Below are 27085 nucleotides of genomic sequence, written 5' to 3'. Positions count from 1 at the left end.
TGGATCTGACTGAAGTTTTAAAGAATCTTGAAACTTTTCATTTGCATCTTAGATGATTCTTAGATTTCATTTGAATCTTGGATCGGTTCAGCCATCTACGAGAAGAATGAGTTACACAATTTTGATTTCGTTTCATATATCATCCTGTAGTTCCGGAACCAGAGGTCGGAACCAAACATAATTCAGGAACTTTGTTTGGGAGCATACGAATTTTCGTATGAATCTGAATTTGTAGAAAAGAAATTTTCAGAGAAAATTGAGTGAAATTATTTGTCACACACGCATTTGCTGATCTCGACGAACTGATTCGAATGGTACATGGATGTTATGTTCTTCCAGCATTTATTGCTGTAAGTAGTTTAAAACAATATAATTAAAAAAAATCTCACATCATCTGGTTTATATATGTCATATTCGAACGATTATGTTGCCAAAAACGAGCCGTGCTAAAATCGATCCGAGGAAAATTGTCATGAAAAAGGATGCTGTACACAGTCTTTTTGGTACTTAGAAACACTAGCATGTAACAGAATAAAAAATCGTGTTTTCCGTTGCTCCCAAGCATTGCTTTGTCATACAGCGCTCAAAACTCCTACTGCTGGAATAGGGGGAAAAGTCGTTTACACAACAATTTCGATATCTCCGTTAAAAATGGACGGATTTTAACAATCTATGGCTTGTTGAATAGGTATTATCGTGCGGAATCTAAGTCTGAAAACATATTCTGTTTTCAAAATCAATTGTGACAGATACTGTCAAAAAACTGAAAATTTTGACATAAAACTTCGAATAACTCAAAAAGTAAACATCCGATCTCAAACCCATTCAATAGCGTTTTGGGTGACGGAGAGACCTTTCATTTGCGACTAGTTTGATCAAAATCGGTCCAGCCATCTCTGAGATCTCGACCTCTTAGTTGACAACACACATACAGACACACACACACACAGACATTTGCTCAGTTCGTCGAGCTGAATCGATTGGTATATGTCATTCGGCCCTCCGGGCCTCGGAGAAATTTTCGAAAGTTTGAGCGAATTCTATACCTATTTTTTATATATATAAAAAAAGGTAAAAATTACCCGTACCCGACCCGTACTCGATAAAAAATAAAAAATTTTACCCGTACCCGACCCGAATGAGTAGTAAAAATTTTACCAAAGTTCAGGATGAAAAACATAATGTGTTTTAGATAGCGAGCCGTATCAGGCTCTAGTTGGTAAGTAAAATACATTAAAATGCTTGTTTACATTTAAACATATAAATACACTGTGAAGCAGGAATAGATTTCCAATGTCTTTGGTACTTTATACTCATTTCCAAATAACAACAAAAGTGAGTAATATCTACTCAAATTTTTCGATATGCATATTTACCCAAAATGTCGTAATACCCGTTGTATTCAATTTTGGGTAGGTATGGTTTTTACGAAACAGTGCGACTTTTGATCCAATTCTTTAGAATCACAAGTAAGCGTGCTCATTATCTTGACACACAAATAAAAGTTCACATTCGAATCGCTTGAAAAATCACGTAAAATGGTTCCAAATGTCAAATTGAATATTATACGTGACGAAAATTAATGTTATGCGAACATCCCCTAAAATGAATAGAGTATCATCAGTTTGTTTACGTGGATTGACCAAACATCAAATAATGTACGTGTATTCCCGGTGTGAAGAATTCAATTTTGAAAATGGTGAACAGTGAGTCCTTCAAGTGTAAGTAGTTTGAACATTCGTGAGAAATTTTTTTTGGTTACAATTTTTTACTACAAAGCAAAATGAATTATGATTTTGATTTAAATTAATCTGTCAACTATGCCCGTTTTGTAATCCTCACAAACCCACGATGTTAACGGTAGCTGGTGGTTTTTACGCCCATTGCACTTCTGTGCCACCTCCGGTGGAACCCTCATCGAGTGAACACGGTGAAAATTTGATTATTTCGCGAGAAAAGATTTTCACCCGTACTTTTGCGACTCCACGTTGCACGCATCGAGATTTTCACTTGTAGTCCAGTGAAAAGAAACGAAAATTAACTGGCAATATAGCCCAACTTGCTGTGCCATCAATCGGTGTCATTTCAAGTGAGGTGACACCACCCAGAAATAAAGAATAAGAAGAGCTTCTATGCAGATTTTCTGAAATAAATGTTCATGTTTTATGGTTAGAATCCTTATGATTTAGATGAAAATTTAGAAAATCTCCAACCAATATTTAAAATAACAGTTTTCTTGTATCTGAATGTGATATGAGTACTACACTACATTTTATATATGAATCAAATAATTTTTACTGGGTTGTGCATTAAACAGCTTTAAAATGGCAGTCCATTAAAACCTACGTGAAAAGTAGGGTCTGACCGCAATATCTTAGAGCTAAGGTAGTGTCTTATTAAATATGTTATAAAAAAGGCGGGTGAGTAATGTCAGAGACATAACTGGATGTCGTGAATACGAAAAAAACTGACACGTTCCCATCACTTTTCCGAATATCAGTTAGTTGATTGATTGTATGAATTGTGCAAACTTTCCTCTTTTTCACTAATAGAGTTTGAAGCGATGCACCTACATTCAAGTACAGATTAGTTACATTAAACAGCTACTATTCTACAACTATATATTCCAAACTTGAAACAATTCCTTTTTAGTTTGCTAATGTAGGAGGCTAGGTACGAAAAATTTGTAGTTTATTTTTATTGATGCTACAAAGTTCGAAGATATCTGATTCTTCTCGAAATTTCAGTACGAGACAATTGCAATGGTCTGGTCTGATCTGATCTTCGGTATGCAAGTCATTCTAATAATAATAATGATAGTAATAATAATGATACTAAGAATAATAATAATACAGATTAACCTGTATATATGGTAACCCTGTTTCGCATGGCATATTTTCACACGGCCCCATACTAGTATAAAGATCTGTTCAACATCATCATTTTCGCTTTCGCATTGCCGTTCGTAATTGAATGTGTTAGTGACGGTACAAATCTGCCTTTCTACCGGTTTTCGGTGCCATCGTGCTGACGGTTCAGAGTAGCTGCTTTAACTTAAATGACGCTATTTCTCACATCACATTTCATTTCATACCTTCTACTGGTAGCGGTGTACGGACGTCCCCTTTGTTAAAATATCGCAGAACGGGAAACAGTGAGACGATATAAAAGAGAGAGTTAGTAGAGCCAGTAATACTGAATTGGCTGTCTAGCTGTTAACAGCATCTTGTGAAATTTTTACGCAGAAACACGCACACAGGAGGAACAGTTAAGGGCAAGGCAAAGTCCCGCTCGAACCGTGCTGGTCTGCAGTTCCCAGTTGGCAAAATCCATCGTCTGCTCCGGAAGGGAAACTACGCAGAGCGTGTCGGTGCCGGTGCCAGTGTTGGAATTGGCCGGTAACGCTGCCCGTGACAACAAGAAAACTAAAATCATCCTTCGCCATCTGCAGCTGGCCATCCGTAACAACGAGTAGTTGAAAACCCCGTCCTTTTCAAGACCACATAACTGTGATAAAGAAATATTTAGGATTTCTTTAAGTTTAGCCAGTTCTGATACGCCTGGAAAGTAGAATGCGCAAATCAAGTGGAAACATTTGTTCATTTTTGTTTTCGGCCGCATACGAAAGTAATCACGACAAAAATACATATTTATCTGTATACGTGGCAACTCTGTTTCGCACGGCATATTTGTATACTAGTATAAAGATGTGATCAACATCATCACTTTCGCTTTCGCATTGCCGTTCGTAATTGAATGTGTTAGTGACGGTGCAAATTAATTTAACTTCCATCTTGATGAATCTTTCGGTAGGAAATATTGAGATCTGAGATGGTTCTCGTGCGTGTCTTGTTTCGGTAATCGGCCTTGCTGGACTTTTTGGCTGCCTTTCTACCGGTTTTCGGTATCATTGTGCTGACGGTGTCTCGTGCATTCAGATCGGGAAACAGTGAGACGACAGGTCCTCGATGTTGCTCTCGTGTGACTTGTTTCGGGAACAGTTGCTCAGCAAATGGTAGGAAAACGAAGCACTCAACTTTTATATGGATGCTCTTGTATAGATGCAGACATCTCGCGTTCTGATTGGCTGGTGCTGTCATGGGTTAAATCAAACAGGTTTTTCAATAGTGTACTATTGAAAAACTTCAAAGTTGTTGCAATACACGTTGATGCTGAAAATTTTCGATTCTATTGGTAGTTAGATTATATAAATCCTTCTACAGATCACTGAGCTATGAGCTTTCAAAATACGAGAAAGGCAAACGCGCCTTTTGAATTATCTTCTTTGATACTCGTTTATACCAAACATTTCAGAAAAGTTTAATTTTGAACTATTTGAGAATATGTCATACAACTGAAAATTTTATCATAACATTTTGATCATATTTCCGATGGCATGTAGCAAGAATTATGTTGATTCATTAGATATAACAGGAGGTATTCACGATCAAAAACTTATCACTCTCTCAGAGGATAAATTTTGAAAAGGCGCCCCATAGTAAAGTAAGTCGTATTCACGACAAAAAGTAGGGTGGAAAATATTCACATAACTTTTCACGTAGCTATGATTGATCGGTTTTTGCCTTCCTCATATAGACCATACCATTCGACTGAGTTTATCGAGCTGAGCAATGTCTCTGTGTGTGTGTGTGTGTGTGTGTGTGTGTGTGTGTGTGTGTGTGTGTGTGTGTGTGTGTGTATGTGTGTGTGTATGTGTCAAATAATCTCACTAGGTTTTCGCGGAGATGGCTGAACCGATTTTGACAAACTTAGATTCAAATGAAAGGTCTCGTGGTCTCATACGGAATTCCTGAATTTCATCCGGATCCGACTTCCGGTTCCGGAGTTATAGGGTAAAGTGTGTTCAATATTGTACACCGTCACTTAAACCGGCGAAACAAAAAACGTAAAATTTTTTTCTAAACTGGTCTCAAAACTACACAAATGGGTAGTCATTATCAGTAGGCAACTAAACAAACCAATTCCGGTTATCCAGGTTCCCGGTATCCGGTTCCGGAAGTACCACTTTTCTCAGCGATGGTTTGACCGATTTCCACAAACCTAGATTCAAATGAAAGGTCTCCCGGTCCCATACGTAATTCCTGAATTTCATCCGGATCCGACTTCCGGTTCCGGAGTTATAGGGTAAAGTGTGTTCAATATGATACAACGTCACTTAAACTGGCGGAACAAAAACCGTAAAAAAATTATAAACTGGACTCCAAACCGACCCGTACCCGAGTGAGCAGTAATTTTTTTACCCGTACCCGACCCGTACGTTTTCTCAAATTCTTGGATATAACGAGGAACATTCATTACACTTGCTTGCATTTTCGCACCCGCGACGACGATTTTGAGGTAGTCAGACTTATCAATCGTTCATCTGTTCATCTGAACGAGTATAAAAGGTTGAAGTCGATCATTTCTTCTAGTGCTTTACACGGAATTGGACGTCATTGTGAGTACCTTCCACCAACAGCAGCAACTCAGGTCGCTTTCTCAATCGCTTTTCGGACGGCATGGCAAGCAGTCGCCTTCAACCAGTAGCAGCAAATACAGTTTATCCGAAATCGCCTTTAGCCTCTGAATACTGGATTTGAACTAAAAACCTGAACTTTGGATAGCATTCTTGAACAAAGTCCTAAAACTGAATTTCGGTACTGAATTCAGGATCTGGATTTTGGTTTATTTGAATTCCGAACCTAATTTTCGGTTTTGAATTTGGATTCAGAATTAAACTCCAGATGACAAACTATGACTCTGGAACTGATTTCCCATTCTGGATTCTGGAACTGGTTTCTTGACTAGATGTAGGAACTAATTTTAGTTCCAGAATCTATGTTCGGAATTCGAAAATCCAGAATTCTGTTTCAGAAATTCAAAATCAGGAATTTTAGACCTGGGTTTTATAACTATATATTAGATCTGCACTCCGCACATGAATTTTGGAACTGACTTCAGAAATGGAATTTTTATTCCTGAATTCAGTTTCATAATTTGATTCCTTTGAATATTTTCAAAATTTAATTCCTGCTTACTGGGCCTAATTCAGAATTAGGGTTCTGGAACTATATTTAGGATATGAATTCAGTTCCTTTATTCTGGTGCGTAATTCAAGTTCAAAATTCAGTTCTAGAACTTCTGGACTCTGAAAATGAGTTTATATCTATAATTCTAGAACTAAATGCATAACCTGAATTTTTCATCGAGATTCCGAATTGCAATTTTGCAATTAAGATCTGAGCTTCATTTTTTTTATTTAGCTCAAATTTAGCATATGCAAGCATCTTCCTCTTTACTACTCGAAAAGTCATCGCTACTATATAGAGCAGTTAGTTTGTACAACTCCAAACGACATGAATCGCAAATTTTTAGAAAAACGTTTACGCAATCCCTGAAGAAGAAGCTATTTAGTTTGTACTTCATTTCCAAATTCTCAGCTATTTCTTGTTTTCATTTGATTATCACTTGCATGTCACTCGTTTCTCACTAGCGCTTTTATTTGCAATACCAGATTGTTTTATATACAAGCATGGGTACATGTAACAACCAACAGGTACATTTTTATAAGTTCAGGCAAAATATAACAACAGGTTTACCCTAAGAAAATAACAGGTATATTTATATCAGCAAACTGGGAGACATATTTTCTCATTCTCTACGATCACTGGGAAACATATTTTCTGACTCCTTTCTTATATATTTTATACATTCTAAAAACTAATGAATACAAGCTTTTGCTTAACAATTTGTTCTTTGTTTATAAAAAATGCTTAACCCGCATGAACAGATACCATAAACCAAGTATACCAGATATCGTCACACGTTAATGAGTATGGTTTAGATGATACATGAAGGTTGTTAGGCAGATCTGATGGTATTTTTACATGCGAAAAGATTCAAAGATCATCCAAAATCGTTACAAAAAAAATTCCGATTTTTTTACAAACCGCCGTATCTTGGGAGCCGTACCATATAGCAAAATTTTGATTAACATCCTTTTCATTGTAGATTTAACGTTCTTTGATAAAATTTTGTTAACAAAATTTAAAAAAAATGTTTGTAATGTTTTTCAAAATTTTAATTACATAGGACAACGGCTCCCTATTTCATCTGAGCTCCTATTTCCATCTCATCCCTTCACCTCATAACTTTGAACATGAATAATATTTTACAACCTACCGGAAGCAAATTGTGAAATGTTTTAAAATGATTTGAAGAGCTATTGTCACACTTTCCTATTGAAAGAAAGAAATCGTTTTTTTCATATAAAATAAACTCACTTTTCAATTTAGGACACATTTTCGTCTCAAGATTTACAGTTCGTCATGTTTCTGAATGTCTACTAATCGATTCGTCTCAAAACATGATCACTATTTCGCACAGTTACACTACCATTGAATGCTGGATGACTTCATAATTAGTTATGTTCACTTGCCACTTGTTTACTTGTTTTTACTTGCCGATTAAAAACTTCAAAATATACCCGACAAGCAATAAAAGTCTAAAAATATGAGATGAAAGTTTTTCACTTCGTTCACTTGATTGCGCTTTGTTTTCATCTCATTTGATTTCGCAAAGTTGCCAAGTTATCTCATAATGTTGAAAAACAAAAAATGTTTATCTTCTTCAAATTATCATCAAAAAGTATGTTTTTTGTATCCGTGACATTAGTTTAATCATATTATTGATATTAATATTTCAATAAAACTGTTTCAGTTTCGAATATTACCAGAAAAAACGTGTTAAATACTAATGAAATAACCATTGTGGCAAATCTAGTAGCACTGGTTTCATTCCGCTATACGCCAACATAACGCTGTGAAGTGTGTGTGTGTTTCATCGGCTGTGCACAGAGATGCCACGTATTTTCATAGAAAATATGTATTACTTTGCATAGAAAGTCTATATCTGTTCTATCTGTTTTCACTAATAAAATGATGTTAAAAGATAGTTCTTTAGATCTCCGTAAGTCATTGCCCCATTAATTAGATAATTCAACGAGTAAATTTTTTACCAATAATAATAATGTGGAAAAATCCTGGTGGGTACGGTTGTATTGTTTGAGTTGTATATCTGGCAGCGGTGAGGCAGTCGGTCACCAGAATGTCTGCCAGCCATATTTTTCCAGCTGGCAGCGTTTAGTCAGCCATCTGGCAGCCATGCGAATGCGGTTGAGAGTGTAATAGTGGAATATTTTGTTTTGATTGCTATCGCCATTGCTAATTTATAGGATGAATAAAAGATCAACGATAGGATGGATAAAATTCCATTGAGATGAAATTAGGAGCAGAGTAGTGAAAACATCTGTAGTAGTCTTTTGAATTGAACTTTAAATAATGATGCAAAACAGATAGATCTGGCCGCACTGAGCCTACCGACGTAACGCCATTACGCTTTTCTGATATTCTGGTTCCGGTCGAGAGAGTGTGTGGAAGAGCTTGGAAACAAGCTCTCGCATGTTCGGGTAAAGCACTAAGAAGCCAGACCGGCATTGTATTGGTAACCAGCAACACGTGCAGATGGAAAAAATCACGCTCGAATAATACAAAAAACAGTTTGAAATCAGAAAACAGCGTAGTGTTTAACTCGTTTTATAGCATCAGAAGTGGGATTTTCCAGCCACTATTCGTAACCATTAAATCGGTCGAATATCGAACTTTGGAAATGGCCAATCAAATGACAAAGAGCGAGTTACAAAACTGGCTGAAGGAGCACAATATCGAGATTCCCATTTCGACCACAGTTCAACATCTGCAGATTCTGTATGAAAGTTGCAACCGCTTCCGCTCAAGCAAATGGACAAGTTGAACGAGTGAACAGGGTCCTCAAATCAATGCTTTCTAAGGTATCAGAACCCATTCAGCACTCCAATTGGTCTAAACTGCTGACCCAAGTAGAATACGCTCTCAATAACTCGATCCACTCGACTACTCGTCATTCTCCTTGTATGTTACTATTTGGAGCCAATCATCGCGGTCATAAAGTAGATGTCCTTTCAGAATTTTTGGATGAAAAGTCTGATTCTACTCGTTCTCGAGAACTCTCGACAATGAGAGACATTGCTTCTCGCAACATTCAAAATTCGCAAATGAGGAACCTAGTAGCATTCGAGAGAGGTCATAAGACCCCAAAAAGTTATTCTGAGGGAGAGTTTGTTGTAATACGGAACGTTGGCACGACAACAGGTACGAATAAAAAGCTTATTCCCAAATTCAAAGGTCCATATCGTGTTCACAAGGTTTTACCCAATGATCGATACGTTATTAGGGATATTGAAAACGGGCAAATCTCTCAGTTGCCTTATGACGGTATCGTAGAGGCAGCACGACTGAAACGATGGGCTGACTGGCGCGATTCGAATGAGGAGTTCCCCGAATCCATAGGGCTGCACATGGTTAATAACGAAGAGAAAGCATAAGAATTGCAACACGCGGGTAATCGAGATCGCAGATCGCGGGTAATCGATCTTTCTAACCCTTAGAATAAGCTATACGGATAAGTGCTGTGTGATTGAGTGATCGGGACGATCATTAGTCAGAATGGCCGAGTTGTAGTAGTCTTTTGAATTGAACTTTAAATAATGATGCAAAACAGATAGATCTGGCCGCACTGAACCTACCGACGTAACGCCATTACGCTTTTCTGATATTCTAGTTCCGGTCGAGAGAGTGTGTGGAATAGCTTGGAAACAAGCTCTCGCATGTTCGGGAAAAGCACTAAGAAGCCAGACCGGCATTGTATTGTTAACCAGCAACACGTGCAGATGGAAAAAATCACGCTCGAATAATAAAAAAACAGTTTTAAATCAGAAAACAGCGTAGTGTTTAATTCGTTTTATACATCATTAGTGTTTTTAGCTGTTTTATAAATATTAGTTGAATTTTCAAGAAATGTGAATCAATTTTCAACGTGGAGCAAGGCGAATGAAGCAGTAATATTAAATAGTTACAGTGATTTTAGTGGCTAAATCGGGGTTTGAAGGCGACGTCCTTACAAATGAGATGAAATAGGGAGCCCTTACCCTATATACCGGAAATTTTACATTACTTATATTACCGGAAGGAATAACGGAAATTGAACAAAATGACATTGTTTCAAAACAATGGGCCAAAGTACTTCAACTGTAACACATTCGGTATTTCTAAAAATGAGACTATTAAAAAATCAGCTGCGATATTTTGGAAATTCGCGCTATTGTTGACACCGGCAGCAAAGTTTCTTTGGCACGATTCGAAAAAGTACCATTGATATGAGTGAGGAAAAAAGTATATTATAGTTACACAAATCTGCCTGACAATCTGTGGATACGGCTGTGTTATTAGCGCTGCTTATGGCGAAGCTGCTTTGAAAATGTTACTCGAAAACGACGAGTACGTAACATGTGTTTACATTGTTCCGATCAGTGTCATCGATATGCAAATGTTGATTGGAGTGGATTATCTGGAAAGTGCCTATTATGCTTTTAAATAATACGGTGTTCGTATTACAAAATTTCCGGTTGAAGATTCTATGACGGACCTCTCGGTTAAATGTGGAAAAAATTGTTCTATACTACACACTCGCACCGCATATTGACGTTACATTTAATTTGCTTTAATTAAAATCGCTTTTAATTAAGATTGTTCCTTCTATATTTATTTGAAATAGAACATTTAACCTTACCTTCTTTTTTCATGCCCGCCTTGAAACATTTTCTAAGTCTACAATATCTACACTGATTTCTTTTATCTTTATCTACAACGCAGTTTCTGGAAAATCTGTAAAATATAATATTACTTATATTGAAAATAATAGCAGTTGTTTAAGATACCTGCAAGTATACGAATGATTTTTGCGCACGCTTCGACGAAAAAATCCTTTGCATCCATCACATGAAGCTGCTCCGTAGTGTTTCCCCGTTGCGCGATCACAGCATATTGTACACACATTTATTGCACTATTCTCAATTGTGATATTTTTGTTACCATCCACAGCATGATCTGGAGTAAAACGGGATTCATTGGTGTTGGTTGGGGAAAGTGATTCGTTTGCATCTAGGTCTGTAAAAGGTTCGATTAAGACATGTGAATTAGAAGTCATCCACAAACTACACCATGCTTTAACGGTAAGGGGGTTTTAAATATTGTGACAAATTGTTACAAGGAAGAAAGCGAATTTACCAAAACGATACGAAACGTAAGTATATTTTTGAATCAAACATTTGTGACCTAGCATACGAGATGGTCCAACGTGTGAAAACTATTTTTCGAGAAAAATCGTGAACTTCAGGAAACGCTTATGGTCTTACAAAATAAAATGGAAAATTTAATTTGTTTTTTTTTAGCATTGCTGAACGTAGAGCAATCTTGAGCTAGTTGTAAATTGGTTGTTTCAAACGAGGAAAACAGATTGGAGAAATGACATGCGAATACAAATATGTAAAAAAACCGCGAAAATGCTATCGCAGAGACTGGAGTCGAACCCGTACACGGGTAAAATTTTTATTCTAGAAATGAGCAAAACGATTCATGATTTGAGGAAAATAGTATAGTTTCATGTTATGAGAATACATCATTTTTTTCAAAGCTGTATTTATTAAGCCACAATGCGGTTAGCTTTGTGATGCCAAGGTCATTTTTTATAATTATGGTAACGGCCGCATGTTTGTCTTTGTGAGTCCTTGGGAAACACCCGGGAGTCTCAAGATTCGGCGGGTGGCCCGCGTACTTCTCATCGACGGGAGTGGTTCTCCGTGATGAAAACTTGTTGGAATCATCCAGGTGACGTGGGAAGGTATCGGAAGGTTGAAACATCCTTCTGTGGGTCCGCGGGAAACACCCCTAGGCTGTTGATCATCGATGTCCTGATAACCGTTACCACAAGCCCAGAGACCGCTCTCTGCCAACCCAATACGCCGGAGATGTGCGTTGAATGTGTAGTGATTAGACCTGAGCCGAGACATCACGCGAATGAAGTCACGTTCATCCCCCTGAACCAAGGTTTCGTCTATATCCTAGGGATAATGGAGTGTAGCCATCGTCCCAGTTTCCCATTGTTCCATGTATTTTGCCAACTTTCGAGTGTCGTTTGACGAGAGTAGCTGAAAAATATATTGAAGCAAATTGGTCTTTCATAGATATCACCTTGTGATGCGCCCACCTTAGCTAAGCAATCCGCCTTTTCATTGCTCAGTATAGAGCAATGTGAGGGTACTCAAACAAAGGAAATTGAATAAGATCGATCAGATAAAGCTCTCAATTGTTCTCGTATTTTTCCCAGGAAATATGGGAAATGTTTCTCTGGCTTTATTGTCCGAAGAGCCTCTATTGAACTTAGACCGTCCGTAACGATAAAGTAATGATCTTTGGGCAATGTTTCAATGATCCCTAGGGTGTACTGAATAGCAGCTAGCTCTGCGACGTAAACTGAAGCTGGAATGCTCTGCCGGAAGCTCTGCGACGTAAACTGACCACGAATCTCTTCTTCTTCTGGATGTGTCGAAAACCAGAAGTATCCAAAATCCAAGTATCCAAAAAATGTGCAAACAAACGAAAAAGGATTAATATTCTGAGCCATGTAATTAAAAACGGGTATATAACGGGTCTGAGAATTGAGCTCGACAAGTCTTTCTAAGTTTTCAATCACCATCGGATTCAAGATATCGAATCGGTTTAGCAATCGATATGATAGATGCCAGAATCGATTTTTCAAAGGTAAGACACCCGCCAGCACTTCGAGACTCATCGTATGAGTCAACTGCATGCAACCTAAGGCAATACGCAAACAACGATACTGCATTCTTTCAAGATTGATGAAATGGGTGTTCGCCGCGGTTAGGAAGCAGAAGCATCCATATTCCATTATGGACAATATCGTTGTCTGGTACAGCTTGATTAGATCTGTTGGGTGGGCACCTCACCATGATCCGGTTATTGTACGAAGGAAATTGATTCTCTGCTGGCATTTTTGTTTCAGATACCTAATGTAACATCCCAGGTTCTCGCTTCCTTGAAAAAACAACCAGCTCAGTTTTCTCCGTAGAGAACTCAATACCCATTTGAAGCGCCCATGTGGATAAGCTGGCAAGAGTATCATCTTCTAACGGCCCTTGCAGATCGCCAGCCTTGGGTCCTATAATGGACACAACGCTGTCGTCGCCAAGTTGTCTTAGCGTGCAAGATGTGTTGATACATTTATCTATGTCGTTTACTTAAAAATTGTATAACTATGGCTTAAACATGATCCTTGACGAAGAAACATTTAACTGAATCGTATTGTCGACAAATCACCCTGTTCAAAATGCATTCCCGAACAATAGATTATACAAAAAGTTATTCAATACTGGTGAAAGACCATGCTGATGCAACTTCTCATATATGGTTTGTATAGAAAATGAATCGAAAGCCCCGTTAATGTCAAGGAAAACTGATGCCATTTACGAGCAAATGCCATTTGAATTCCGGTTGAGACCAACGCATGGTTTGTTCCTTTTTCCCTGAGGAAACCAAATTGTGTATCTGAAAGTAAGAAATTAGTTTCGACCCAAGTGTCTAAACGAAAGAGAATCATTTTTCGAACAATTTCCGGTCAGAGACTGGTTTCCCTGGTTTTTGGATGGCGATAACTCTCACTTGTATCCAGTCATGTGCCACAATATATCCCTCTGGAACTTCGTTCATGTTTGATATCGTGACGTGGGTGACCTTTTCTTCCGGAACAGAGTCGGGGCATACCTTTTTCGCGAAATCGAATATCCAGTGATTTGAATATTCCTTACATTCATTCGTGTTATTTCAATTGCGGATTCGTCGGGCGGTGTTCCAAAAAGTGCTCATTGATATTTCTTTTGTTAGTCCATCCACGAATCGACACAAGTAACCACGTTTTTTAGCTCGACCTTTTCGGATAACTTTTCCAATCAATGTTTCGTGTGAGGTCATACGACACATTGATTATCTCCGATGATCTTAAACCGCTGAAGCTTCAAATTACAACAGGCAGGTGATCGCTACCTGCAATCTAACCGTAGCGAAGTCGAGCAAAGGGATAAAGAAAGCGCATTTGGTCTTGCTGGTGGTGCAGGAATCCGTTTTATTTCTCCCGTATTCAAAATTGTCATATTCACGTTGTCGCAAATATCATGGATCATAATTGATCTGTTGTCATCATGAAGTCATCCGCATCCCGCATGTGAGTTAAAGTCTCCTAAAACTAACGTAGGTACAGGAAAGAGTTCTATGATATCACAAAGTCGTCCGTGCCCGACCAAGGTTCTAGGAGGAATATATATAGAAGCAATGCAAAGATCTTTACCTTTGATTCTAACGTGACTTGCGACTACTTCAATGCATGGAGTCCGAGGGAGGTCAATTTGATAGAACGAATAGCACTTTATGATCCCTAAAAATACTCCTCCGTATGGCTTTTTGTCGTGAATACGACTTACTTTACTATGGGGTGCCTTTTCAAAATTAGCCACATGGAAGAATGGGCAAAACTTAATCGTGAATATGTCGACTTGTATTAACAGTAGCAACATAATTCTTTTACCAATTCATCAAAAATATGATCAGGAATTTAGGATAATATTTTGAACAGTGTGAGATAACCACAAACAACTCAAAAATTAAGTTTTCTCAAACTTTGAAAACAACACGATAAACTCTTTACTTTTGCTTGGCGCAAGGACGACGATTTTGAGGTAGTCAGGCACATATTTTCATCTGACTGCGTATAAAAAGGGAACCGTGATCAAAAATCGATCATTTCTTCTTGTGAGTTGGAAGGAAGCAGACGTCGTGGGACCAGCAGCTTCGGAGAGCGCACCTTCTGTGTGGTTAAAAACCTCAAACGATCAGGTCGCAACTCTCATTTGGACTTCAGTCGTCAGGTGGAGCAGTCGTCAATGAAAGCAGACATTTTGCGTGATATAAAGCCTCAAACGCTTAGGTCGTGCTTTCATTTGGACTTCAATCGTCGGGAGCAGCGGTCGTCAATAATGAAAGCAGACCTTTTGCGTGGTACCAAACCTCAAACGCTCAGGTCGCAGTACCAGTTTCCCTTCGAAGAAGATCGATTACATCATCCTGTTGGTGGTCATTAGCATTGGAGCAAAATACAACGGGAAATGGACAACAATGTGGAACATTATGCAAAATCAGCCTTTCTAATGGCTTTAAATGTTACCTAAAGAACTATAAAGATTGCTTCTTTGTAAATCGAAAATTAAAATTGGCACAGCAGTGCAAATCTAAGATAATATGCTCAGTTTTTTGCAATTTTCACAGTTCTAAATTTGCAATAGTGTTAAAAATCGTTTATATCCAATCAGTGTTTAATATCTTAGAAAATTATACAATCTGGCCCTTCACGCACGCCTTCATAGAAGGTTCTTTCCAAAACCACCAATATTTTATCATGAAGAACTATACTGATTATTTTGTAATATTTATGTGTCAGAATGTTTGATGTAACTAAGCTGTACTGTAGTTTGGGTGTATCGTTTCAAATTCTAGTAGTGAAAAATGGGAAAGCTTGCACAATTCACACAATCGATCAACTAATTGATATTCGGAAGTATAAAGAAAGAGTGTCAGTTTTATTCGTATTCACGACATTCAGTTATGCCTCTGACATTACACACATGTACTTTTTCGATCCAAGCGTATTATATTAAAATCGTGGAAGTTAATAGGTACTTGAGAAGTTAACCAAGTTTCGCATAATGCACATGCGTCACATTGTGGGTTTCTTATTAGCATTTTGAAGCATTTTTTAGGGATAATACTTCTACTGTTCCGCTGTAAAACAGTAATCGATTCCATGATCTCGTTCGAAAAATTAGACAACGAATGATACGATACGAGACCATTTTGCAGTCAGCTGCATAAAAAACCGTTTCAACTAATGAAATAAAAGTCATCAAAAGACTCTTCAGGAGGTCAAAACTGTTTTTCGTTAGATGGTGTTAAAAATTCACAATCGAATTTATTTATCGGTTCACGCTAACGTTCGGAGTATTATTCTGATTAATTATTGTTTAATTTACAGAATTGTTGAGAAGATAAAATGATTAGTTTCATTATTTTTTAATCAAGGCGGATTTCTTTCCGTGTAACTACTCTTAACCGGAGAAATTGTTTTGCCAATTAAACTACCCTGCACATGAAAAAAAAAGAAACAGCCTCATTGACTAGAAAAAACCAAGCATACTTCGCTTTACTTGGTCGCCACAGCATTCAATTACAGTTCATCTCTATGAAAAACCCATACAACAGCAAACAACACACACTGCATCGTAAATCTACCTCATTTCCTGTTCTGCTGTCAGGCGTCAGACGCTGATTTGAAATTTTGTTTTTGTCTCTGTGCTACCTGTCAGACCAGTTGATGTTAGCATATGACTAGCGGGTAAGAATCCTGCCATGACGAATTTTTGCTTGTCTTACTTTACTACGGGACGTATTTTCAAAATTCACTTTGTACAAGAATGGGTAGAACTTATTCATGAATTTCTCTTGATGTATTTAACACTGCAAAATTTTTTTTGCCTTTGTCATATAGAAAGGCTATATAGTACAAGCTTTTGAAAACCGACTTTTGAACCGAGACCCGGAGGGCTGAAAGTCATATACCATTCGACGAACTGAGCAAATGTAACTAAGATTCAATTCGAAGGTTTTTTGGTTCCATACAAAGTTCACAAATTTAATTTGCTTCGACTTACGGTACCGGAATTACAGGGTGATATGCACCAAAAATGTGGAAATAATGTCACAGTAAGGCTGCTCGGCCATCAATGGAAGTTGTCCATCAATGTCAACTTCCCTTTCTGAGCAGCCTAGATAGCCGTATAGTGTCGGCAGCTGTTTCCCAACTGGCTAAGAATAATGCTACGGTCCACCTGTACCGGTGTTATAAGTCCACCAAACAGGTAAGCCGTGTGGCATCCGGCGGAATTATTTTCTACCAAGAATTGATCCACTGGTTTCCTGTTCCATGTCGTAGAAGGCCAAAAAATAGGAACTCCTAAGTCAAGGTGTGTTTCCATGCCGAGGACTGAATGGCTGCAGGAGGTTAAACAATGCAGTCGTGAACGGAACATCTTGGGTTTTTCCCTTACTGGATACACGCAATGCTTCCCAGTCGACTTCTTTGTTCATCGCTTCGGCAAGCAGAGATTGCAAAGCTAAGGGTCTGTGGGTGTCCTCAAGGTGATGTACTATCCCCACTTTTATGGAACCTAGTCGCTGATAATTTGTTAAGGAACCTTGGATTTCCGACTTATGGTTTTGCCGACGATTATCATATATTGATGACCGGTATAAGCATTATCACTCTCTTTGATTTAATGCAGCAAGTTCTGCAATCTGTTCAACAATGGTGTTGTCAGGTTGGATTATCTGTAAATCCGGGCAAAAAATCAATGGTGCTTTTCACTCATCATAGGATAATCACAGGAGCTCGTCCGTTATAGTTCTTCGGTTCAGAGGTCACTGTGGTTGATCAAGTTAAATACGTCGGGGTTATTCTTGATTCAAAACTGAGTTGGTTGGCTCCCATTGACTTCAGGATTAAAAGAGCTTGCATGGCATTCGGCCAATGCATACGAGCTTTTGGAAAATCATGGGGATTCAAACCCAGAAACATTCATTGGATCTACACAACTATTGTTAGACCAATTTTAGTATATGGATGTCTTGTATGGTGGCAGAAAGGAGAAGTCGCGACAGTTCAGTCAAAGCTAAATTATCTCCAAAGGTAGGTCCTTATGGCGATGACAGGAGCATTCACGACAACTCCTACTGCTGCTCTAGAGGCGCTGTGCATTAAACCACTACATGTGTTCCTAAAACGAGAAGCATTATTTTGTGCATATCGTCTTGAGGTTACAAGGCTTTGGAACAGTAACCCTTTAGATTATGCTACTAGCCACACTCGCTTGTGGTCTCAAATGGTTACGTGGGATGAGTATTTACTCGCTCCTAGTGACCTAACTCTCCCATGCAGTTTTCCTTTCAAAACATTCAATGTGAGCTATCCTCTTCGTGAGGAATGGTTGTCTGGTTGCTTGGAACGACAACTTGATGAACACACAGTTTGTTATACGGACGGTTCTCTGTTCGATGGTCGTGCTTGTGCTGGAGTCCACTGTCGTGAAATGAGGCTAGAGCAGTCTTATTCACTTGGTAGATACTGTACTGTGTTCCAAGCAGAAATATACGCGATTCTGTGTGGAATACAATCGGTACTTCAGCAGAGAATCTGTGGTAAACGAATTTATTTTTGTTTTCAGTCTTAAAAGCACTCAGTTCGAATGATTCACGGTCGAATCTAGTGATCGCATGTCGAACTCAAATTGAAGACCTTAGCATCTCAAATGCTGTTTATTTCTTATGGGTACCTGGCCATTCTGGTATTACTGGAAATGAATGGGCTGATGAGTTGGCTACAGCTAGTGCAACGAATGATTTCGTTGGTACTGAACCAGATTTACCACTTTCAACTCACTGGGGTTTGAGGTTTTATTAACTGTACATGTTCATCAGAAAGAACGCACATAGTAACAAACCTAAATAGGGTTTACAACAGACTGTTTGGGACCTCGAAGCTCAAAAAAACACGTCTACACCAGCCGCTACAAGACAGAATGTAAACAATTAATACAGCTGAAAATTTCACCATACACTCTCCAGACGCGCGCAATTAAAAAAATCCGGGAACTTTTTTAATAGACCTCGTATTGACTAGTGAATTTCTCTGGTTTGCAGACCATGAGATTCTGTAACCAAATCCACCATTGATAGTCCCATAAATGATTTGCTAAATTGTATCCAAGTCGCACCACCGGAATTTTTTTTCAAAATTCAAATCGTCATAGAGAATTTAAAAAAAAAATTACAGGTCTTATTAGCGTATGGTTGAATGAACCGAATATCAGTTTCCGTGTTTGTATTACATTCCTGTAGTGGAATCTGACCTCCTGTTTCAACAGACTTCGCAGCCGATTCAGAGTGTACAGTACTATTGCATGGCTGGTGCTATGATTCTACTGACACTACAAATCCTTCCAAGTTGGGGCTCGAACATACGACAACTGATTTGAAAGACCCAAACCAAACTGATTTGAAAGAACCAAATGTCACAATACCGATATCCAGCTTTCGGTTCCGGACGTATCGACAACAGTAATCAAATGTGATAAAATGGAGCTCACTTCATATTCTCACATATGATTAAATAGATTTTCACTAAATAAATTCAAACGTAATATATTAATGTAGTAGAATTATGCAATAGAAACCTTCAAAACTCTTTTCTATAAACTTTTAATTGTACACCCTCATTGAACATAACTTAAAATTGAGTGACACATCACTCAAATTCATAAAAAGTGCACGTACTCTAAACTTGAGTTACGACCTATCTACTCATATTTGAGTTAAGGGACGAAATTGTCAAAACTTGAGTAATATTTACTTAAAATATAAAACAAATATGCGGTTCAAAATTTGAGTAAGTTCAACTCAAAATTTAAGTTCCTTGCTCTCAAAATGAAGTCTTCGTTATTTTCATATACGAAGTTATTCTTCTTTCTTTTGAATGCGCAAAATAGTGATTCAAAACCGTTTCCTTTTGAACGGCTTGGAGTCAAAATTTAATTATATTGATATCCTTATATTGGGCTTTTCACTAAGCATAATTGAAACCACAAAACATCGATGATTGACGTTGATTCATGTTTTCAAAGCCGGATCTAGAAACGGCAATGGAAAACGACGTATTCTTGCATTCTTTATTTCGATAAGAATATTCCGAGAATGAAAACGCTCTGAACTGCAAGAAGTATTTTTTTCACTCAAATGTTTAAAAACTTAACGCTTACTCTAATGTATGGATAAATGCGAGAGAACAAATGGCAATGAGATTACTTTACTCAAATCCATACTTAAATTCTGACATATTGTTCCAGTTTATGAATTTGAGTAATCACAACTCAAACCATGAGTTATGTTCAAAGAGCGTGTAGAATTTCGGGGAATTTCTGTTGTAATATATAAGAGGGAATGAATAATATGAGAAAGGCAAAGGTAGAAAGCAAGGTAGAATTAAAAGAGATTATGATAAAAATATAGTAGTATGAGATGACCGCAAATAACCCAAAACTTAAGTTTTCTTTAAGTTCTGGTATGAACGAGAGTTCAGAAGATATACAGTGACAAATAAAGCGCACATAATAACAACCGCATAAAGTGATATACGGGCAAAATTCCAATTCTAAACTGAGTAACGCACTTGACGTTGATGGGTATAGCTTCAGGCGTGTTTCTACTACGATGGTTATCTTTGCAACATAAATTCAGGTGTTACGCCTAAAATAACGTGTTATTTCGATTGCGCATCGACACAAGTAACCACGTTTTTTAGCTTTAATTTTAGTTTCTAGCGCCGCGTATTCTCGATAATTATCCGGTTTACCATATTTCCTAACATTTTGTCCCACCATGGGTTTGGAGTACGAATGTTAGTTTTTGCGCCAGGTACATGTTTCGTCTAAGCTTGAATCGCGGTTCCGAGAATCAAGCCAGCCAAAAATTTGTATTCATCCTTCGGAGGAAGCTCTAGAGTAGACTTGACCTTTTCGGATATCGAAGACGCATAACTTTTCCAATCTATGTTTCGTGTGAGGTCATACGACACATTGATTATCTCCGATGGTCTTAAACCGCTGTTACTTCAAATTACGACAGGCAGGTGATCGCTACTTGCAATCTAATCGTAGCGAAGTCGAGCTGGTAAATCATCCTGCTGATCCCAGAATTCATTGATCAGTACCGGCGCCGGCCAGGCCCGAAACGTAGAACGATTGTTAGTAAAAATTTCAATGTTGGTATTATTCGCGCACAGCTCAGTATGTTCCGGTGATGCTCGGATGCACCACTAAACTCACTGACTTCCCGAGTGAACGTTTCAACAATATCCCGGAAGTCCTGATTCACAGCTCTTATTCGAGGAAACTGAAAAAAATTGCAATACTATCGCGTAAAGAATGAAAACTTCCCTATTTTTTATAAATGAAATTACGTGAAACAAAATAAACGAGTGAATAGGATTTGGACAAAATAGTTGATTCATTGCATTGACATATTCTAAACAATTGTTATAAAATCATTTTAAATCACCAAATAAAGGCCAACAGACATCACGCGCGTCGTTGTCGTTTATTATTTCCCCTTTTATTATTTTAATTGTTTATTAAAATTATTAATTGGTTATATAGGTTGATCTGGGCAGCCGGCTACAGAGAAAAATATTAATTTATTGTTTGAAATATTTATATCAAGAGTTTTTGCCTTTCTCTATAGAAAGGTATTAGAATTGCTGGAAATCCGACTTTCGAACGGAGCCTCGGAGACCCATAGTGTTATATACCATTCGACTCAGTTAGACGAGATCGGAAAATGTCTGTGTGTGTATGTGTGTGTGCACTTTTCGAAGATATTTGAACGCGCTCAATTTTCTCAAAGATGGCTGAACCGATTTTAACAAACTTGGGCTCGTTTGAAAGCTACTGTCGGGCCATTGATCAAGTTCGAAGATCAAATGGCTGTGACTTTTGGTTCCGGAGATATGATTGTATAAGTGACGTAACCGACAAAAAGCGTTGTATTTGAACGCGCTCAATTTTCTCAGAGATGGCTGAACCGATTTTAACAAACTTGGGCTCGTTTGAAAGCGACTGTCGGGCCATTGATCAAGTTCGAAGATCAAATGGCTGTGACTTTTGGTTCCAGAGATATGATTGTATAAGTGACGTAACCGACAAAAAGCGTTGTATTTGAACGCGCTCAATTTTCTCAGAGATGGCTGACCCGATTTTAACAAACTTGGGCTCGTTTGAAAGCTACTATCGGGCCATTGATCAAGTTCGAAGATCAAATGGTTGTGACTTTTGGTTCCAGATATATTATGGTATAAGCGACGACACGACCTGCCACTCGCTTTTAAAACTGTATCGCAAATCGAGCTACCCCTCAGTAACTGGTAATGTCAAAAAGATATCTAATGAAAAATGTTTAAAATTGGGAACGCAGTCAGAGAAATTGTTGTTTTCAAAATAACAGATACAGTAACCCTAGTTACCATTGTTTATCTTTTCAAGGTAATCGTTCATTATTGCATATGCCCAATCTAGAGCATCTCAGAAGTTCTCATCGTCGACTGCGGATCTAAATCGGAATTGAGAGTTTTTGTGGCTTGCTAATTTTGTATTTAATTATATATTCTGTTCACTAATAATATGTATTCTTGTAGCCTCTTTTCAAAGTGCGTAAAGACCCGAAACTAACCCTTTTGCGTTTATCTACGGCGTGATGCTCAGAGGGTGAAGAAAATCTCACCGTGAGACCAGAATGATCTTCAACCAATTGCATTGTAGTATTCAGATGAACAGTATGACCGCGAATGTTGGTGTTATGCTGCAATTTTGATGATGTTGCTACTTGTTAGAATCATTTCGATTGTGATTGCAATTATTTATATGCTTTCAAATGTACTAATCAGCATTCACAAATTTTATATGACTTTTTCACCAATATTTCAATTATATAAAAGTCCTACACAAAATAAATGTTTAGTTACCGGTGAAATATGCTGCGATTACAATTTCAATTAACTGTGATCTGCGCTTCGCTGATATGAATTGCATTTAATGATATATGTACGTAACTACTCAACCGTAGGTCGAGTGGCCTACGCTAAAATGCGGAAACGGAGTGTCCCTTTTTAATTCTTCCCTTATATCGAATTCATATAATAAGGCCCTTATTACCAGTATCACTACACGGTGAAAACCCTTATTATAGGTATCACTTCACGGTGAAAATCAAGTGAAGTGAATGTAGGTATTTATCACGAAAGTCGCTTCAGAGGAAAAAGTAATTACTTTTATGAGCTTGTGGTTATTACGAACATCACATAATTTTTTTTGGAAAAATGATTTTTTTTCACTACAGTGACTACTTCAGTGTGCGTAACAGTTCAGTAACAGGGAAAATCAAGTGAAGTGATATAAGTGTGAAGTGAAAGTGGAAGTGAGAACGGTTATTAGGGCCTGAAACTCTTTTTAAACGTCAGTAGAAGACGAGACAATCAGTGGGAACGACTTGACAGGGTATTTTGATTATTAGAATGAAATGCAAAATCGCGGTTCTGCACGTTAAGGAAAAAACCAAAATCCCGAAACGACATTATCATTCCTGTTGTCATTCAAATATTTTTGATAGATACGTAGATAATATATATATATATATATATATATATATATATATATATATATATATATATATATATATATATATATATATATATATATATATATATATATATATATATATATATATATATATATATATATATATATATATATATATATATATATATATATATATATATATATATATATATATATATATATATATATATATATATATATATATATATATATATATATATATATATATATATATATATATATATATATATATATATATATATATATATATATATATATATATATATATATATATATATATATATATATATATATATATATATATATATATATATATATATATATATATATATATATATATATATATATATATATATATATATATATATATATATATATATATATATATATATATATATATATATATATATATATATATATATATATATATATATATATATATATATATATATATATATATATATATATATATATATATATACGGATATGTTCCATTTTGCTAGATCACCATTATATCGCCATATTGTTAGAGCAATGAAAACTGGTTTATTCCTGCAATCAATATAATTAGCCTAACTTGAAATAAACTGTTTTACTTATAATACATCTTTTAAAGTATTACCTGTTTGTTTATTATGCTGTGCATGGTGACTATTTCGTAGCAACCACACCAGTGATGCTTGTAAAATTTATTTTCATTATTACCTACACTGAAATTAAAATCTTATTTATATTCATTAGATTTGTCATATGAATCATATGCAGAATATAATTCATAGAAATTATATGGAAACTTATAATCTTTATTTAATGTGTACGTCAAATCTAAATGGACGTTATCATAATGAAAGTTATAAAAATATCCCATATTATTTATATGGAAATCCGATGAAAGTCGTGAATAGTTGTGTCCTCGATATTTATCAACTGCTCCAGACCATTTTTTCAGGAAGTTCCTCATCTCAATGTAATTTTAAATCGCTGACAAGACAGCTCATCCAACTTCGTTCAAGGATATGCGTTAACGGACCATGAAATATATATCCGGTACATTTCATTACTCTATCTGTCTAGTAAGATTCATTTTTTTATTTTCAGTCTCAGGATCTCACTTCTCTTTCGCAAATATCATGAGGTGCTCCCTTACCGAATGGAATACTAGTAAAGCTTGAATCCTCAAAGAAAAGTAGTAGTTGGCAATTATCTGCTATTCGTATGACCTCCATTGAAAGTACTAGTCATATGGTATATATGAACCTATCTAAATAAATTCGAAGTGAATATAATATGCGCTTCATAAATTGTTCCAATGTATGTTGTGCGGATACCTAGTAATGGTTATAAGACGCGCCAATAAATTTGACTCAGACTGGAAATTACATTCGTTAATTTTTTTTTCATTCATTTTAATTCTATAAAAATAACGTTAACAAGAGTTTTATGTTTCATGAGATTATCACATATATATATATATATATATATATATATATATATATATATATATATATATATATATATATATATATATATATATATATATATATATATATATATATATATATATATATATATATATATATATATATATATATATATATATATATATATATATATATATATATATATGGGTGCCAAAATTTTGGGATCACCTCTATTTTCGTCAAGTTCTAGTGCTCAAAAGTTTAAGCACCTCGAAAAAAGCCTTCATGCAAAATTTGACTTAAATCGGACATGCGTAAGGGGTGCTGCCCGGTGGTAAAGGTTTGACAATTTTCGATCTTGAAAAAGTACCATAGGGGGGAGTACATGAAATTTCCAAAATCGAAAATTTTTTTTGATGCCGAAACTCTTAAAACTGCATAAAATATCGAAATTTAGTGTCCCCTAAAAAAAATCAACTTTCTGGGAAAAAGTCCCAAAAAGACGACTTCTTCAAAAAAAATTTTTTTAGAGATGACACTAAATCTCGACGTTTAATGCAATTCAAAGCCTTTTGGCATCAAAATTTTTTTTCGATTTCGAAAATTTCATGTACTCCCCCCTATGGTGATTTTTCAAGATATATGTAAATTCCACTGAGTGGACTAAGAAGGCTTTTTTTAGATTGGCATCACTGTTCTCATACAAATAGGCTACGCAAATGTCAAGCACTAGTTTGGAAAAATGATGCTGACTGTGTGACATAAACACTGAAGCATGCTTTTGTGAACTACTCGAATCAATCTGAATCAATTGGTGTCAAAATTAGTATCCAAAATTATTTAATAAAAGTATGAAACATATTTCCATGAGACTGTTATGAAAGAAGAGAAAGGCATTATTACACCACTAGGTGGATTAGGAAGGGGTTTTTTTTACTATGTATTCAATATACCGATATATGTTATCTCTGTTATTAACTTTGTAACATTAACGGATTTGCGCAATAGTTGATTTTTATCATTCAATTTATAATCCTGAAAGAAAATCAATAACATGGAAGAAGAAAACTACGACTACTCCAATGCATGGAGTCAGAGGGAGGTTAACTCGATAAATGAATATCTTTTTATGATCCCTAAAAATACTCCTCCGTAGGTCTTTTCTCGATCCAAGCGTATTATATTAAAATCATGGAAGTTAAGGGGTACCTGAGAAGTTAGCATTTTGAAGGAATCTATTTTAGGGATAATACTTCTACTGTTCCGCTGTAAAACAGTAATCGAATCCATGATCTCGTTCGAAAAATTAGTCATCGAATGATACGATACGCGGCCATTTTGCAGTCAACTGCATAAAAAAAGTTTCAACTACTGGAATAAAAGTCATCAAAAGACTCTTAAGGGGTCAGAACTGATTTTAGTTCGATGGTGTTCCAAATTCACAATCGAATTTATTATTCGGTTCACGCTAACTCTCGGAATATTAGTCCGATTAAATATTGATTAATTTACAGAATTGATGAGAAGGTAAAATGATTAGTTTCATTATTTTCTAATCAAGGCAGCTATAACGGATTTCTTTCCGTGTAACTAACTCTTAACCGGGAAAATGTTTTGCCAATTAAACTTTCCTGCACATGGAAAAAAAAAATAAGAAACAGCCTCATTGATTAGAAAAACCAAGCATACTTCGCTATACTTCGCCGCCACAACTTTGCTACCTGCCATACGTTGCTACCTGTCAGACCAGTTGATATTAGCATATGACTAGTGGGTAAGAATAATTATATGACGAATTTTTGCTTGTGAATACGTCTTACTTTACTATGGGATGTTTCTTCAAAATTCACTTTGTACAAGAATGGGTAGAACTTATTCATGGATTTCGCTTGATGTATTTACCACTGTATTTTTTTTGCCTTTTTCATATAGAAAGGCTATATAGTACAAGCTTTTGAAAACCGACTTTTGAAACGAGACCCGGAGGACTGAAAGTCATATACCATTCGACGAACTGAGCAAATGTAACTAAGATTCAATTCTAAGGTTTTCTGGTTCCATACAAAGTTCCCGAATTTCATTTGCTCCGACTTCCGGTTCCATAATTACAGGGTGATATGCACCAAAAATGTTGAAATAATGCCACTCACTTTTCTCGGATATGGCGAAACCGATTCTCACAAATTCAAATTTAAATGAAAGGTCACATCGTCCCATACAAATTACCTGAATATCATTTGGAATCGACTTCCGGTTCTGGAATTACATGGTGATATGCACCAAACAAATGAAAATATTGTCACTCACTTTTCTTGGAGATGGCTGAACCGATTTTCAAAAATGGATTCAAATGAAAGGTCTTATGGTC

The 27085-nt window shown here is 36.5% G+C and overlaps 1 protein-coding gene across 2 annotated transcripts in view; it reads right to left on the bottom strand.

Annotated features, from left to right (window-relative positions):
- The window catches only part of LOC131432670 (transcription factor HNF-4 homolog), a 330127-nt gene that overhangs the window by 266987 nt on the left and 36055 nt on the right, over positions 1 to 27085 (bottom strand). For both annotated transcript variants that reach the window (XM_058599078.1, XM_058599077.1), the window contains exons 2-3: positions 10814 to 11042; positions 10666 to 10760 (exon numbers count right to left, since the gene is read on the bottom strand). In XM_058599078.1, the coding sequence (XP_058455061.1) occupies positions 10666 to 10760; positions 10814 to 11042 (324 nt within the window). The remainder of the gene's footprint in view (positions 1 to 10665; positions 10761 to 10813; positions 11043 to 27085) is intronic.

This window comes from Malaya genurostris, chromosome 2 (assembly GCF_030247185.1).
Source record: "Malaya genurostris strain Urasoe2022 chromosome 2, Malgen_1.1, whole genome shotgun sequence".
In the NCBI taxonomy this organism is placed as follows: Eukaryota; Metazoa; Arthropoda; class Insecta; order Diptera; family Culicidae; genus Malaya; species Malaya genurostris.
The sequence above is the reverse complement of the archived record's forward strand: the minus strand, read 5'-3'. Positions and strand labels throughout refer to the sequence as shown.